Consider the following 15,523-nt stretch of genomic DNA (forward strand, 5'->3'; position numbering starts at 1 on the left):
AAACACTTATCAGAACTTTGCAGTGTGCACATTGTTTCTGCAGGGCCTGTAAGAAAGGAGGTACCAGAGTCCTGTTTGTGTATTTCCTGTACTTATGTTCCCTCAGAGAGGGAGATCTGCAGCCTGGACACTGGGGCACATGGGCCTTGATGGCTTAGCTTCTAATAGCTGGACTGGAAGACAGAGAGGAGAAGGATGTATAGGAGAAGGCAGATGAGGCTCGCTGCTAAAGCAGGGGATCTTGTATCTCACACTGTTTAATTTCCTTGCATCATCTTCTACTCTTCCTCTGCTGTTGTCCCTTTGGTAGCCGTTGGCAGGGCCTGTCAGATCCTCTGTTCAGGAAAAAGCCAGCAGCTTCCAGTTGCAGTGGTGTGGGCATGGCACGTACCTGTCCCAGTGCAGAGCAGCTCTGTGCCTGCTGCTGCAGGACCAGTGGACAAAGGTGTGGGGGGCAGCTGGGGACTGCATCCCCCCAGAGACCATGGTCCTTCACACACTTAACGCTGAACATCCTTTCCCTAGAGACAGCAGAAGCTAGAATGCAGCTCTCCTAAGTACAGTGGCAAAAAAGGAGAAGCATAGCATATTTTTTCCTCATTTCACTTCTGTCATTGCAGTTCCCTTATCCATTGTGAGCCCCACAGCTCATACAGAGCAGCTGCCAGCTCCTCTAGCAACCCCTTAGGCCCATTGCTGGGGAAGTAGCAGCCCATATGGGGAGCAGTATGTGCAGGTCAGGAGTCTCCTAATGTTTGGCAAGGGCTCACCTGTATGTTTCTGCCATGATTGCCACTCATCATCTGCCAAAATGATGAGTCTCTGGATGGCTGTTAGCCCTCCAGCTTCTGGCCTTTCCTTTCAGCTCTTGGCTCACACTTTTCACGTATTTTGGGGGACTGCAGAGCCGCTGATGGGAATTTGGCATGGGCAGGGTTTCTCTGTGGCAGGCTGATCTCCTGTATCCCAGAGCATGATGTCCATAAGAGCTTTCAGCCATGAGGGTGCTGGGTCAGCTTGGCTGACAGCCATGTGGAGCTGAGTGCCTCCTCCACGTGGCTGGGATGTGTGGGACCAAGGGAGCACTGTCTGCCTCTGCCCCTGCTGCAGGGTGGCTGCTGCCACGCTGCCATGGCAGGAAGGATGGAGCCTGCAATCAGGGAAGCTACTGGAGACCCTACGGTGCAAGAGGGACTGCCACTGGGACTGTGGGAAACCTGTTTCAGGGAGGGTGACCTTCACATGTGTCCTTGGGAACACATTGCTGCCAGGCAGCTGGGGCAAATAGGAAGCAGTTTTCCCACCCAGTGCAGTTTCCCAAAGTATGGGAAGCAATGATGATATGGGAAGCAATGATGATCTGCAAGAGGAGAGTGCTTTAGTTTTATTCAGCGTGGTACCTTCTGGAGCTGTGCTGCTGACAGGTCCCCTTTCAGCCCCACAAGAGCCCCTTGGTTCCCCAGCCACTGTACAGAGGGGGAAGTTCCGTGGACTGTCCTGGGACTTCCTCATTGCAGGTCCTCTTTGGTTGGAAGTAACAACTGCAGCCCCCCTTTAGAAACTCTCCCAAAAGCTACACTTTCATTTTTCACCACGTGTTTCCTTTTCCTGACAAAGCCATTTTAAAAATAATACTATAAGACTAAAAAACGCTAAACTTATATTTAGTACTTTTAAAATAAAGGTGTAATATGTTTTTTTTCCCTTTCAAACAGAGTCACTAATTGAAATTTTACCTAGACAAATTTGCAGTGAACAACTTGTATGCCAACACATCCTTGTGTTGTTTAGCTTTTAAAGCACAGCCTTGGGCTACTTCATGAGAATCAGAGAATGGAGGCTTTCATTTTGTCAGCTAGAAGTACTGAGAAATAAAGCAAATTATGCCAATAGCTCAAAGTAGAAGATATTTCTAGCAGGCTTCCTTTTAACAGTCCACATCATTAATAATGTACAGCATGGAACCATTCCATTTCTGGAAATCTAAATCTGTAATGAAGTCCAAGCCTGAAGAAAATAGTCATTGGGTTTTGAAAGCTAAAAAGTTTGCAGAGAAAGGATTTGAATCTGAGAGAGGTTTGCAATCACCATCAATTACTCATGGCTGTCAGGGGGAAGAGTCCTGCTCTCCCCAGCCCCAGGGAGAGCAGTTCAGATGCTCTCCACTGCACTGGCACTGCACATGCGGCCACAAGGTGAATTGGATCAGCTTGCTATTCCAGCTGAAACCTAATCGCTTGTCTTTATTTTTCTTCTTGCAAGGCCTACTTTACAGTCACTTTGAACTGAAGGAAATGGCTGGATTTTAGCTGGCTCAACCCATTTGTTGACATTTGGCTGCATAAGACTGCTTAAGTCTATTGTAAAATTACACATAAAAATGTCATTGTCACAAATAACTGTCACAAAAAATGCTTCAGCTTTTCTTTAGGATGACTAACATTATCCAAGTGGAAAAATAAAGCAGTGTACTGTGACACAGACCTGAGGTTCCATTAAAGCAAAAGAGTTTGTTTGTTGTTTTTTTTTATCCTAGGAGGGAGGTAGTACCATAAAATACCTATTTTTACTTAAATTGTCAGACATCAGTGTTTCCTTTTAAAAATGAATCTGGTTTTATCCTTCAGTGTGGGAGGTAATGACACCAGTTTACAGTAACCACTAAAACATTTTTAAAGGATTGCAATTTTCAGACTTTTTTCCTTTGGAAGGCATAGTTATGGAGATAATATTCTCTTCTCTGTTTTAGCTTTTTCTCACACCTGTGTTAGGAAACAAGCCAAGTCCTTTTCTTTCTCACACTTAAGCCTCAAATAAAGGGTTTGAGTCAGCTTACATTGGCTTAAAAATTCAGTTCAAGATATAGCAGGAAACTTTTGGAACTGAATAGGTCAAGAGACTTGCCTAGACTTGCCCATTTGATCTCCTTTTAATTATAACATTTTAAGTACAAAATCGGCTTGGGTTTTCTTTATATTGTTTTTGTATTCTGAAGCTTGTGATCTGGAAGTGGATGTTCACTTCTAATGTTGTGTCATATACAGGTGGTTCCTGAAATCCCATCTAATTATATTTCTGTTTCAGGTTTCTTTGAAAAGCACCTCTCCAAGCTTTAATTTGCTTACTCTTGAGTGTTTGGTTTATTGTTAGTAAAACTAAAAGAAAAGAAGTTAATGTTAGTAAAAGTAGAAAGTCTTAGAAAAGACTGTGAGTGTAGTTACAAGCAGCCTATCAAGAAGAGCATGACTGCACTTAATGCACCTCTTTCAAATAACTGAGGTTGGAAAGTGCTTTTCCAAATCGACCAGCTTTGCAGTCAGGAGCTGGGTGTTATCCTAAGACTGGTTTCTATCAGAAGTTTACCTGTTCTTACCTCAGGGCTAGGCTGCTTCCTTCCTTGTGCCTCAGTATAAACATTTAAAAAGCACTTGTGTAGAAGATCTAGTATAGAGTTAGAAATACATTGGACTTAATGGAAAGGAGTTGATGTGATAATCCTTACAGTTATAAAGCCACTTTGCCAAAGAATTCATTTTATTTCCTGCTCCAGGCAGTTTGGGCCATTCAGTGGAGAGACTAGAGAGTAGAAGGTCTGAATCTTAACTGGGGGAAAGAAAAGTCAAAGTACAAGATCACCCTCATATTTGACTCAGTAGTTCCAAGGAGAGCTTTGCTCTGTAAGTTGGGTGTTGCAAATGCTGGAGGAGAGCTCCTCACCTGTCTTTGTCAGGGAGGAGAGTTTGTGCTCTTCCCATGGCTTGTTATCTGCGGCTAGAGGAGGTTGGTTCCACTGCCTAGCTCAGTGGGCTTTTAACAGATTTTTTTCACCTCTGATGCAGATCTACTCTGAAAAGGACAGGTTCTCTGTTACCAACTTACCAGTGATGCATAAAAGAGATACTTTTCTGTCTGATTCTTTCTGGGGGTGCTTAAACTGTGAGTGTGGCTGTCCTAAAAGGCTGCAGGGAGGTCTACTGCCACTCCACAGGAAACATGCATCAGGGAAGGAACAGGTTTGGAATTGTTTTCTAATAATTTTTTTCTTTTTTTTTTTTTTTTTTTGCCTCTTAATAGGTGAACGTCTGGCTAAGCCTGAAAGAGGCAAAATGCGAGTGCACAAAATATCCAATGTGAACAAGGCCTTGGATTTCATTGCCAGCAAAGGAGTCAAGCTAGTATCCATTGGAGCAGAAGGTAAAGGAACCATCTGATTTTTCTGAGCCCAAGCTGTGCTTAGCCCTTGCCTTTCTTTCATAGCTTCCTGTCATTTCCTTTTGCACCTCCCTAGCCCCCTACCTTGTTATTGTAGAAAAAACAATTGAGTTAAAAATGGGATATAGTGGTCCTTTACCCTGGATTTAAATCCTGTCTTCAAACCAGGCTGCCAAACCTGATTTCCATCTGATTTGGAATTATTGGATTGGATTGTTTTCTCCTGGTTCTTATGAGTTAAGGAAAACCTTGAGCAATGGCAGAAACAAATTAATTGAGAAATTTTTCTCAAATGAAGGAAACTGAATTGAAGCATAGCCGTTAATTGTATTTTAGCTTGTGTCAGAGCTGCTGGAGAGGATCTGTTGCTGGAGAACATTGCATGGGTCAAAGCCAAGTGCAGCCCCCAGTACAGGACAAGGACCCCAGAGTCTCCAATTTTCAGGGCTTCCAGGCTTCTGTTTGTGCACCCTACATAGCTGGATGCTCTGGCTGGAAGCCTTGTATCACTGTAGAGACCAGTGTAGGCAGCATTTGGGATGCTCTCAAGAACTTGCAGGTCATGCAGAAAACAGGCAGCTGTGTAGGATTTTTGTCGTTTTAGTAGAGGTGGTGGGTGTTTTACAGATATGACACCCAAGTCCCAGAAGGGCTTACAGGTTTTCATGACACTTGTTTTTCTCTGTTCTGGATCTGTTTGTAAGTCCTTCCTATGGATTCAGGTTGTCACTGTTGCTGTGGAGACACTCTGCTTCTGAGATATTTCTAGATTTGTCTTTACAATGACCATGGAAAATGAGGGAGGCTTATTATCTCCACTTTGCAGATGGAAATACTTGGTTTCTCTAGGGAAACTCATGACACAGCCAGGAAATGAGCCCATGATACAGTTCTGGATGAGTGTTCCTTCTTTGGGAGAGTCCTGGGGCTACTGGGCTGAGCTCTGCCTGTTCTCAGCTCATGAGGTCAGTGCAGTCTTGGCATGCTGTCACCAGTCCTGAATTTTCAAGCATTCTCTTGGGGCTTCTCCAACACCTGTACCCATCCTATGGTTCATTTGTTCCATGACAGACAGATCAGGCAGATTACCTCAGCCACTGCAGGTGCTTGTTTGCCTTACCAAAACCTTTACCTTATACTGCTTTAACTTCATGGAGACTTTGGAATAATTTACAGCTAGTGTCAGGGACATTGCAGATGCCTCTTCACTGTGTTTGGTATTGAAGAGCAAAATGCAAGAGGTCAGTGGCTGAATGATATTGGAATTTTGCATGCAAAACTTTTCTTCAAATTTCTCAGCTTTTTTCAGCAGTAGCAACTTGAGGCTGTTGTTGTCTGTGAGTGCTGTTTATGGAGCACAAATACATATCTAAGGTCATTTTGTGCCCTTACTAAAAGACTGACGCATCCAGTGTCTGATACAATATTCCATATTTGTATAGGACCCTCTTCAGACTAGGAAAGTGGAAGCTGGATCTGGACCCAGGGATGGTCTACCTTAAAATAGCTCCTGTTTTCCAGAGTATGTGTAGTATGTGTAAATCCTGTCTATCTTTCTTCCTAAATTCTCCCCCCCGCTTTTTTTGTTTCTTCTGATTCTGTTCTCCCTGGCACTAATTTCTTTTCCTTTTCTTCTGAGGGATTTCTTTTTTTTAGCCCTGTTCTGAGTCAGCTTTGAGTGCATCTCACAGGACTTAGAAGTCATTTGCAAGTCAAATGATCTGTGACCAAAGATCACCAGGGCCCACTTATTCAGTGTGGACTCATAGCAGTTACCCTGTTCAGAAATAGGCTGTGAAGTGCCATTTTTTGACAAAAGTATGATCCATATCAATCTGAATAGTGATCTTGAACTCCCCTGCCAAATGTTTCCTGGCTTTCCTTTGTCCTGGTGCCTAAGCAGCTACATGGACAATAGATATGGCTTTCTTTAAACTACCAAAGGCAGCATGGCGCTGCAGTATAGTCTAAGGCTAGCTCTGATTTTTATACAGAGAGCTTGGGCCTGTGCTGTGAGGCCAGCTCAGGCCATGTAAGTGTGGTCACAGCATTGACTCGCCCACTCTAGTGCCTGCCCATGCACACAGACCCAGCCCAGGCCACTCTGCTGTCTCCAAGGACCATAACCTGCTGCAGGAACTCCTACCCAGCCCATGAGCTGCTTGGTGGGCAGTAAACTGCACATCAGCTATAAAAATAGGTTATTCTGTCCATGAAGGGGATTATAAACCTTTCTGAAGCATTAATTTTAGGGACTTGCTCTGAGACTTTTAAAAGACACTGCGCAGCAGGAAAGTAGATGGTCAAAACCAGTGAGTCGGTCATAATTCTGCACCAAGAAAATGAGCTATAGATGCCTTGGTCAGGTTGGACTAATGTAGAAAGTTTTCTAGGGGACTTTTTCTCCCAGAGTAGAAAACCACCATGAAGCAGCAGTGTGGTGGTACTGGATGTGGGAGCACATTCCTTACCTCAGGGCCTTATTCCATCTCTGGGTGTCCACTGGGCAGCAAAGTCCTGTGTGAAGGGTCTGCAGTCCAGCTGTAGTTCTCCATACACATTACCCATCAGTGTCCTGGGGTTTTTTTGGGTTTGGTTTTGTTTTAATCTAAACATTTTGTTAGCCATAGTCCATAGAATCAAAGTACGTTGAGGCATAGAGAGATCTGTGTAAATGTAGATCAAGAAAGATTCTAGCCAAATGGTTTTCATCTGCTTCTAAATCTCACTGTCATCTGACACCTCAGGAGCCTTCTTTTGCTGTAATAGATTCCATATTCATGTCAAATGCTCCTGGGATTTAACAGACTGAATAGGTCAAGTATTTCACCCCAAGACTGGTTTATTTTTACCTTAAATCTGCATACAAAGTTGCTGCTTTCTTAAATCTTGCTTACTTCAATATACAGATAACTTTGGGTCAACTGACCCGTATTCTCACCTGCACAAATAAAAGGAAAAATAAAGTTTAGAAATGTCAATGATTGCAGAAGTCCCATCTGAGTAAACCACCTACTGAAGCACCAGGCAGTGCAAGCATACTTTTATTTATTTCACAATGAAAAGAGGGGAAAAATCGGATCTCCCCATGTCAGTGAGTGAAGCATAGCATTTTGTCCCTATGTCCTGTTCATTCTTTTAAGGACTTGAGAGTTACACCCTCACTAACAATGCCATCTGTCTGTCCTTAATCTGACAGGACCACCAGGAGCAACATGCTTTCTGAAGATAGGGGTGTGGATAGTTGTCCTACTGTATTTGGCTTTTGTTTGACATACAAAATGCAGAGCAGCCTTTATGTCATCGCCATTGTTGTTCTATGTCTCCAATTCCCAGATCATGATGCTATCCTGCCAGTTGTTCATGCCCTGCAACTTCTTCTCTCCATGGGATAATAACCAGAGGCTGTGCTCTCTTGGGCAGCTCAGAAGTATCTAGGAGGGGATAACAATTTCTGTGTTGTTGATTCTGCTTCTAACTATCCATGGCAGGAAAAGAAGCTTAATATTTTTTGCATTTCTCAAAATGAGTTCATGCATTTAAAAGAGGTGGTGGCATTTCAGAAGGCATGTCTCTGTGGCCAACCAGTAGTGTAGCTTTTGCATACTTATTACTTGGTACAATGATAGGAGCTGGGTGGAAGCATATTCATTCTCTGGTGCAAAAAATTTCCTTCTAGTGGATGCAGATGCCTCACTGGCTTTAGCCAGCAGCTGATCAACCCTCAAGCTGAATGTAAATCGCATTGATAACATGTGCTTGCTGCTGCTGTTCCTTCAACAGCTGCTGGTGGTGAAGTGCACACAGTGCTTGCAGAGGCCCTGCCTAGAAAGAGCGCTTGGAAAGCAGAGTCGGGCTTTTAGAAAATACTGTCTGATTACAAGCCTTTTAATTCGTGAACTGCTCTCACATTGCTGAGTCTTCCCTGTATCAGGAGGGAACAAGCATATTGTGTTTAATTAAGCATTAGATTGTTCTAGCTTTGTAGTGTTGCATTCAACTTTTTAACAATTCCTGTGGAGTTTCTTTTTCTTCATCACCAGGAAGCAGAAAGCTTCATGCAAGCCTGTTTTGCAACCATGTTTTTCACTTTTGTTTCTTGGCCTATTCTACTATTCTAGAAAGAGACTGGCAGTAGATCACGAAGGGTCGTGAATTCTGAAGGAAAAGGAGGTTGGCAGTGGGGAATGCTGGGATGGAAAACCAAGTGAGTGAGGGCCAAAGAGCACAGAGTCTTTTGATCAGGCTGGTTGACTTTGTAACCAGGTTTCCAGGAGAAGATTTTTAGCATTAGAAGTGAAAAATTCTTGCCTACTTCTAACAAATAATAACCATTTGTCAACTCTGTTTTTTCAAAGAGCAACAACAACAACAAAAAAAAAGGACAGGATTGTGTGGCTTGTTAAATGTGCATCCTGGGATGGATCACTCACTAATCTCACAGATCAGCATCTGCTTGGTAGATGGTGTTACTGTGTAAAGTAAAATGACACGCAGAGATGAAGTGGTAGAAATATTCTGGATTTCCTCCAGAGCAGCTTTGTTTTGGTGCAGTACTAAGGAATAATCTCATGTGGGAACAGGGAGAACATCTTCCTTTTTTAAATGGGTAGTGCTGTAAAGAGGACTGGGAAAGAACCTTAATTCCACCTGCTGACTTTATAAAACTGGAATTTGAGAACGTGACCAGAACATAGTGCCGAGTTCTTATGCGACGTTAGCAACTTAACGCTATCGGTTTTATGTAATTTTCTGGACCTTTATTTCCGATTAAAATCCATGGAACAGTAATATTAATTACCTGTTTCAGCTCACTGATGGATTTACTACTGTTCGTGAAACATTTTCAGCACTGAAGTACTGTCATCAGTTTTTAATCAAGCCCATTAAACTAAGGAGCTCAATTTAGTTTCTGGTCTTAAATATATCGTAGAAGAGTCCTGCCAACTGCTGTGGGTTTTACAAGCACTGGGTTTTTTTCCTTTTGAAAATCCCCACAAGTACCTATCACGTTAACAAAATAAGCTGAAAATACATATGCTTTTTTGTATATTTTAGCTGCAGCATCTCAGGTATTTGTAAAAATAATTTTTTTTAAGTTGATGGCAGTGCTTTATTGGAGGGGTAAAGAATGCAAAAAAGTACAGAACTGAATACACTTGCCAACACATGACATTTTCTTGCATCAGCCTAGCAGAAAACCCTCTGACCTCAAAATGTCTGTAAAAAATTTGTGTGAAAACCATCAACAGAAAAACACAGTTTTTTCATGCCAGCAAAAGTAACTAGTTTTTTTTGTACTGAACTGAAAAGTTACTGGCTGTTTAATTCTGGGTAAACAGATGACCCACTAAGAGATCTTAGTGTACTCTGAAGTTTAGAAAGGAGCAGAGACAGAGTTTTACTGCAGTAGAACAAGGTAGCATGTCTTGTTTTCTGCCTTTCACATCTGCAAATCACTAATTCAGATGTATGTCAAAGGATGGTAGAGCTTATAATTCTGATTTACACTGGAAGTTGTGACATGTATTTGTAAGTCACAAGTTTTCAGGAATTTGGACACAATTTCTGAAAATCTGGTTTTGGGGTGTGTGCTGCTGGTCCGTTGGTTTTGAATACAACGTGGTTCACATTTTGAAATTTTTCATAAGAAGAAAAGCATTTCTTAACAGCTTAAAAGGAAAAAATTCAGATATTGTTACTTTTTTGTCAGTTGCCTATACTGCAAATTGTACTTGCCCCAGAATACGATGTGTTTCTGCTGGGCAGCTTTATAAAAGAAGTGGCATGGAGGTGTCTACAGTAGTACAAAAATGGATTCTGACAATCATCTTGGGACTTGAATTATTCTATGTCCAAACAGCAGGTTAATTATAACCATTTTCTTACTGAAAATACTTTTGTAACTTGTCTTTTTTTTTTGTGAAAGATCCTGCCATACAGGGACTTGTCAGAAAATGAGTAGGAGAAAGCAGCTCTGCTGGTTTCACTATCAAGAATTGTGAAGGCTGTAAATTCTGTAACTATATATATATATTTATATATATATTTGTCTGTGGAATTTTTGTAGATGTTGAGGATCAGTACTTGAGACCATCTGCTCACTGTTTGGACTATTTGGCTCTAGTCCATACATGGTGGAAGCTTCTTTCTGGGCCAGCATTGCCCCAAGTGCCTCTCCCCAGGACCTTGATCCTCCATCCTAAACAGATCGTACCTCACACACACAAGCAGTTGCCTTGTAAAACCTCCAAGGCAAGTCTGTTGACCCTTGCTGATTTATATTGTGGAATCTAATGAGCAGTAAAGCACAGTCTGCTCACAGTCATGGTTTATGTTATGTTCTGCACAGACTGGTCAGCATGAGTCCTTGCTTCCTCTTTCAGCAGGATGCATGGACTTTGAGAAATGCTCCGTTGTGTCTTTTGGCAATTACATGACTGAAAAAAGTCCTATACAGACAGTCTGATGTATTTAGGCTTGTTTGAAATGAAAGGGTTTATGGTATATGGTTTTCTTGGTGGTATCTTGTTCACAGGACAAAACCATCTGTCAGAGCTCATCTGCTCTGGGAATTGTCACTGATTCTTCTGGTACATTTCTGCTGGGGCAGTTATATAGTTGACTTGGAGTAGATATGAGATAAGAGAAGGAAGGCTTTTCTTTTTTTCTCAGTTTGGTGAATCTGACTTCTAAGTAACAGTAATTACACCCGAGACTTCGGAAGTCCCCACTGGGGAATTATACTGATGTATATTAGTGCTTATTCCCGATCTTTGGGATCATCTGTGTCTGTTTTGCTCACAGGATTGTACTGCAAAAGAACCAGTCTGATTACTGGGTACTGTACTGTACCTATCAGCAGAGCATCTGGGAAGGCAGGGGAAAACAGTTTTTAGTGGGAATTCCATTTCTCCTGACTGCAAAAGGAAATGTTCCCCGATGCTCCTGTTTTACAAGGATTTACAATTTAAACTTTGTCTTCTATTTCTTCTCTTTTTACCTTTTTTTTTTTTCCTCCATAGAAATTGTGGATGGCAATGTTAAAATGACCCTTGGAATGATCTGGACCATCATCCTTCGTTTTGCCATTCAGGATATCTCAGTTGAAGGTAAATTTTAATTCTTTCTTTGTTCAGTGATGGACAACTGGGCAAGCTAAATGGCCCAAAATGTGCTCTTAAGTGAGTCACTGAAAGATCCTAGGGAACTACCCTTCCCAAGTTGCCCTGATGGCTCGTGAACATTTATGGCCAGGCTCAAGACTACTGAGATGAGTTTTTCATATACTTCTCTTACAAGAGATTTCAAGGGTAGCTCAAAAGGATGACTAAGCCTGGAAAGGAACTTTAGTGTTGGAATTTGATTCAAGGACTGCACTGAAAATGAACCTATCACTTAGGAGTCCTACAAGACTCTCTAGTCAAAAAAACCTATCTCCTTATTACTGAGCCTCATTAAGAACATAATAGTCAAAAAACTTATCGTAGTAGACTTTTCGAAAGAAGAAATTCTCTAACAAGTGAAGTTAAATAGAGCACAATTTAGTGCAGTCTCTACCGAAGAGGAATTGGTGATGGTTTTCTAGCATATGCTCCAGAGACTCCTGTTTTCTAAGAAAATTAGTTAATTTATGTGTTCTTCTTTCTTTTCTAGAAACATCTGCTAAAGAAGGACTTTTGTTATGGTGTCAGAGGAAGACAGCCCCTTACAAAAATGTCAACATCCAGAACTTCCATATCAGGTGAGTTACAGGCAAGAACTTAGCTTTACAATCTGTGTTGTTTTCCTATGTCTCTCAGTATGTTCAGCAATATTCCTAACAGACCTCCCAAGGCAATGCATGTGCACATTACACAAGTAACAGTGTGGTCCAGAGAGATGCCTAGGAAACTGAAGGCAGAGGTTCTAAGAGGATCCAAGTACCTACATCGCAGTTCCTCATTCAGGTTACAATTGCTGCTTTCATAAAGTTCTTCAGGGCATTAAGTCCTGCAAAAGCAGCATTTGTGGCACAGGCTAAGGAAGAGAGCTTATGCTCTGTGAAAACTCAGAACACTTTAGGAGCCATGAAAAAAGGACTTCCTCCTAACTTTTGTAATATGGGAAAGCTGGGAAGGAATAAGAGGTTCTCTTGCTCTTCTTTTCATATTTCCAAACTGGCAGATGTTCCAGTGAAGATTCTTCATAATAGTGTTTTTTCCAGCATGTCTTGGAGCCCTGTATAATCCATATAATATAAAGCACTTCAAAGCTTAACTGCCATCCATGCTTGCCAATACTTTAGCTAGCTGGAGACATCTGCCTTTTCCCTAAGGAATGTACTTCTTCCTCCTTTATGGCCTGCATCTACACCTTTTTTCAGCCTCGAGCTCGCATGCTGCACAGGACGTACACAAAAAGTTCAGTACAGAGAACTGCCACAAACAAGGTGCCAACTCCATGGACAAGTCTTAATCACAACAGATTTTTGTAGGGCTTGAAAGGAATCTTTACAGCAGTCTCATGCATGTACAAGATATCCCTCATTCCCAGCACTTACAAAAGCACTGTTAGTTGGAAACTAAACCAGAATTAGTTGTCTCACTTCCTTGGTGCCTTCCCTCATGCTCACTACTGTGTGTCTCCGTGGCTGAACAATGTTCATTGTTCTCTCTTGTGTTTGTCTCGTAGTTGGAAGGATGGCCTTGGTTTCTGTGCTTTAATTCATAGACACCGTCCAGAGCTCATCGACTACGGGAAGCTACGAAAGGTACAAATCCATTTGTCTATCAGACCAGATGCTTGGCACCTTAGAAGTAAAGAGGGAAAAGAATTAGCTTGCTAAACATAATTGGAGAGATTCAGCACAAGCTGTCAGTTGTGGGACTGGTAGGGAAGGAAGGAGGGATAAATGAGTACATTCAGGCTTCTTAGTGAAGCGTGAACTTAATGAGCTTCCTGCTTGACTTACCCTGCTTTCAGACCGCCTTGTATGAGACACACGTGCCCCAATCCCAGCTGATGAGCAAAAACTGGCAAACTCAGTAACACCAAATGTGAGAATAGTTCTGTTAATGTCACAGACTAGTGAGTCAAATCAGGCTTAACATTTCTGTGGAGAGTTGGATAGAAACCAGTTATCTGGTGTTCAAAATGCAGTAGCTCATTGAGGGGTTTGTGTGCTCTCACTGGACATTTGTCACGTGCTTCCAGCTTAGCACTGAGTCTTCTGCAGTTCTTCTGGACTTCTTCTAGCATGTAGCTATCAGGTGCCAAAGAAGCACTTGTCAGAAAACTCCATTTTGCTTAAATGCTTGTTCTCGTAGCATGGTACTAAGCTGCTCCAAAGTTGACTTCCTGTGTGGTTTGGAGACAAGATTGCTGAATAGATGATGACAATAACCACTTAGTGGTTTATGCTCCTCTCGATGTCTTGGCCCAGCAGTGCAATAGAAGATCAAACTGGGTTCTTATCCTACTGGCATTCCTGCAGTCTGCTGAGATCCAGTTTCACTGTATCTGTGCCCATGTCACCAAGAGCATAGTGAAATGTCACCAAGAGCATAATTTTTCCGTCATTGCTGGGACTAACACGCAAAGCTTGTCCTTCAGAGTCTCCTGGACTGGGTGTTTTAAGTGCTTGATGTTAGCTAGGGAAGTAAACGTAGAAGTCCATCCCCAACAGACCTGGGCTCTTGGATCACCATGCAAATGGATAAATGTAAATGACCTAACCAAATTAGCTGCCTCTCAGAGGCAATGAACTGTAAATGCCTGATCTGCTTTTCAGTAACCTTTTAGATCTTTACTGTCTTCCAGAGCAGTCAGTTTTTCTAATCAGTTTTGGTGTCGGGAGTCAGTGCCTGATGAGCAAACAACAGGGGGAGTCTGTACCTGTTTACATAAACAGCAGCAAGAAGAGAAGTAATTATTAGAGTAACATTTTTCATGCCAAATCTTGGGAAAAGAGCAGAGCTAAGCAATGTGTGTCTGACAAACCCAGGCAGGTAAATGCTACAGCACACTTTGTTATCAACAAAGCCCAAAGCCAAACCCAAGCACAAACAAAATGAAGGAAAATGAGTTCTTTGTTGATCTTGACTACAGGTTTTTTAGGGTGAAAAGTTCTAGCCAAATTCAATGTACATCAGAGGGGATTTTTCCTGCTTGGAGTAAGGTTAAATGGAACTAGCATCTTTTGATCTCTGCTTGCTTTTGATCCCATCCTTCATCTGGTTCCCTCTATCCTCCTTAAGTCTTCTTACACTCTGTATCATTTTTATTGTTGTTCTGCCTCAGTTACTCTCAAGAGATGAGATTAAATGTATGTTAGAGAGCTCTACAACAGCTGAAATCTTGAGCAAATAGCTGGGAGGAATTTAGAGCCTAGTCTTTAGCTCTGGCAGTTGATGTGCGCTGAAGGGAAGTTAACCTTTTTTATGTTAGATATTTGAAACCATTTGTGGAATGTATAAACACAGAGGAGGCTGCTGAGAAGCAGCCATTACAGTGGATAGTAGATTAGAGATCCACCTCGAGTTTTCTTCCAGCCCTAGGGAGCAATTAGTGGCATCTCAGTTGTGTGTGTCTTTGGCAATGCTGTGTGTGTTTCTGTGTCTACACATACACAAAAATCTATGGGATACAGAGGTGAAATCAGTCCAAGCTGCCCAGAGTTCTGCAGTATGCTTCTTGTTTGGGCAGCATTCTTCTGCAGCTTGTGTTTTCTGCACTTTCACAGAGGCTGTGGCTAGGCTACAGACCTGTACTGGCAGTGTATACTTGCAGAAGGTAGCCACTGGAGTAGCCACATGACTTTCCAAAATTTAGCAAGTTCTTCTGTCAGCACTGTTTTGTACTGAGTTTATTCCTAGCTATTTTTCCTAGCCTAGCTGTATTAGTGGAACAAGCACAATTCTTTTCCACATACGAGCACTGCCTAGCTAAAGTTATTTGTATAGTCCAGGCCTCAAAACAACAGGTACAAGTCCAGCTTGGAGTTGGTGATTCCTTGACACCCCAGCTACTTGGTTAGATAGTCTCTATTTAGTGCAGATCTGTCTGCTATTATTCAGTGCACTGTAGATAAGGTCTTGGGGTTTAGGTCATGGTCTACAACTGAAGGGTATGCAGAATATGGGGTTTCCCTTCCTCCTTTTACCCTTGACTGTAGCTGTGAGCCATATCTAAGATACTTTTGTCAAGTACAGTGATTGCCTGCTGGCTCTGACACCCCCTCATATACCACAATATGTATAGAACTGTGGTCTGTGTACTGCTGTGTTATATGCAGATATTTCTGAAAACATGAATTTTGGTTCTCTTTCCT

The 15,523-nt window shown here is 42.1% G+C and overlaps 1 protein-coding gene across 5 annotated transcripts in view; it reads left to right on the plus strand.

Moving 5' to 3' along the window:
* ACTN1 (actinin alpha 1) overlaps positions 1-15,523 on the plus strand; it is an 85,699-nt gene that overhangs the window by 40,853 nt on the left and 29,323 nt on the right. For all 5 annotated transcript variants that reach the window (XM_058842207.1, XM_058842187.1, XM_058842178.1 and 2 more), the window contains exons 3-6: positions 4,075-4,194; positions 11,238-11,324; positions 11,869-11,956; positions 12,886-12,964. In XM_058842207.1, the coding sequence (XP_058698190.1) occupies positions 4,075-4,194; positions 11,238-11,324; positions 11,869-11,956; positions 12,886-12,964 (374 nt within the window). The remainder of the gene's footprint in view (positions 1-4,074; positions 4,195-11,237; positions 11,325-11,868; positions 11,957-12,885; positions 12,965-15,523) is intronic.

This window comes from Poecile atricapillus, chromosome 1 (genome assembly GCF_030490865.1).
Source record: "Poecile atricapillus isolate bPoeAtr1 chromosome 1, bPoeAtr1.hap1, whole genome shotgun sequence".
Taxonomy (NCBI): Eukaryota; Metazoa; Chordata; class Aves; order Passeriformes; family Paridae; genus Poecile; species Poecile atricapillus.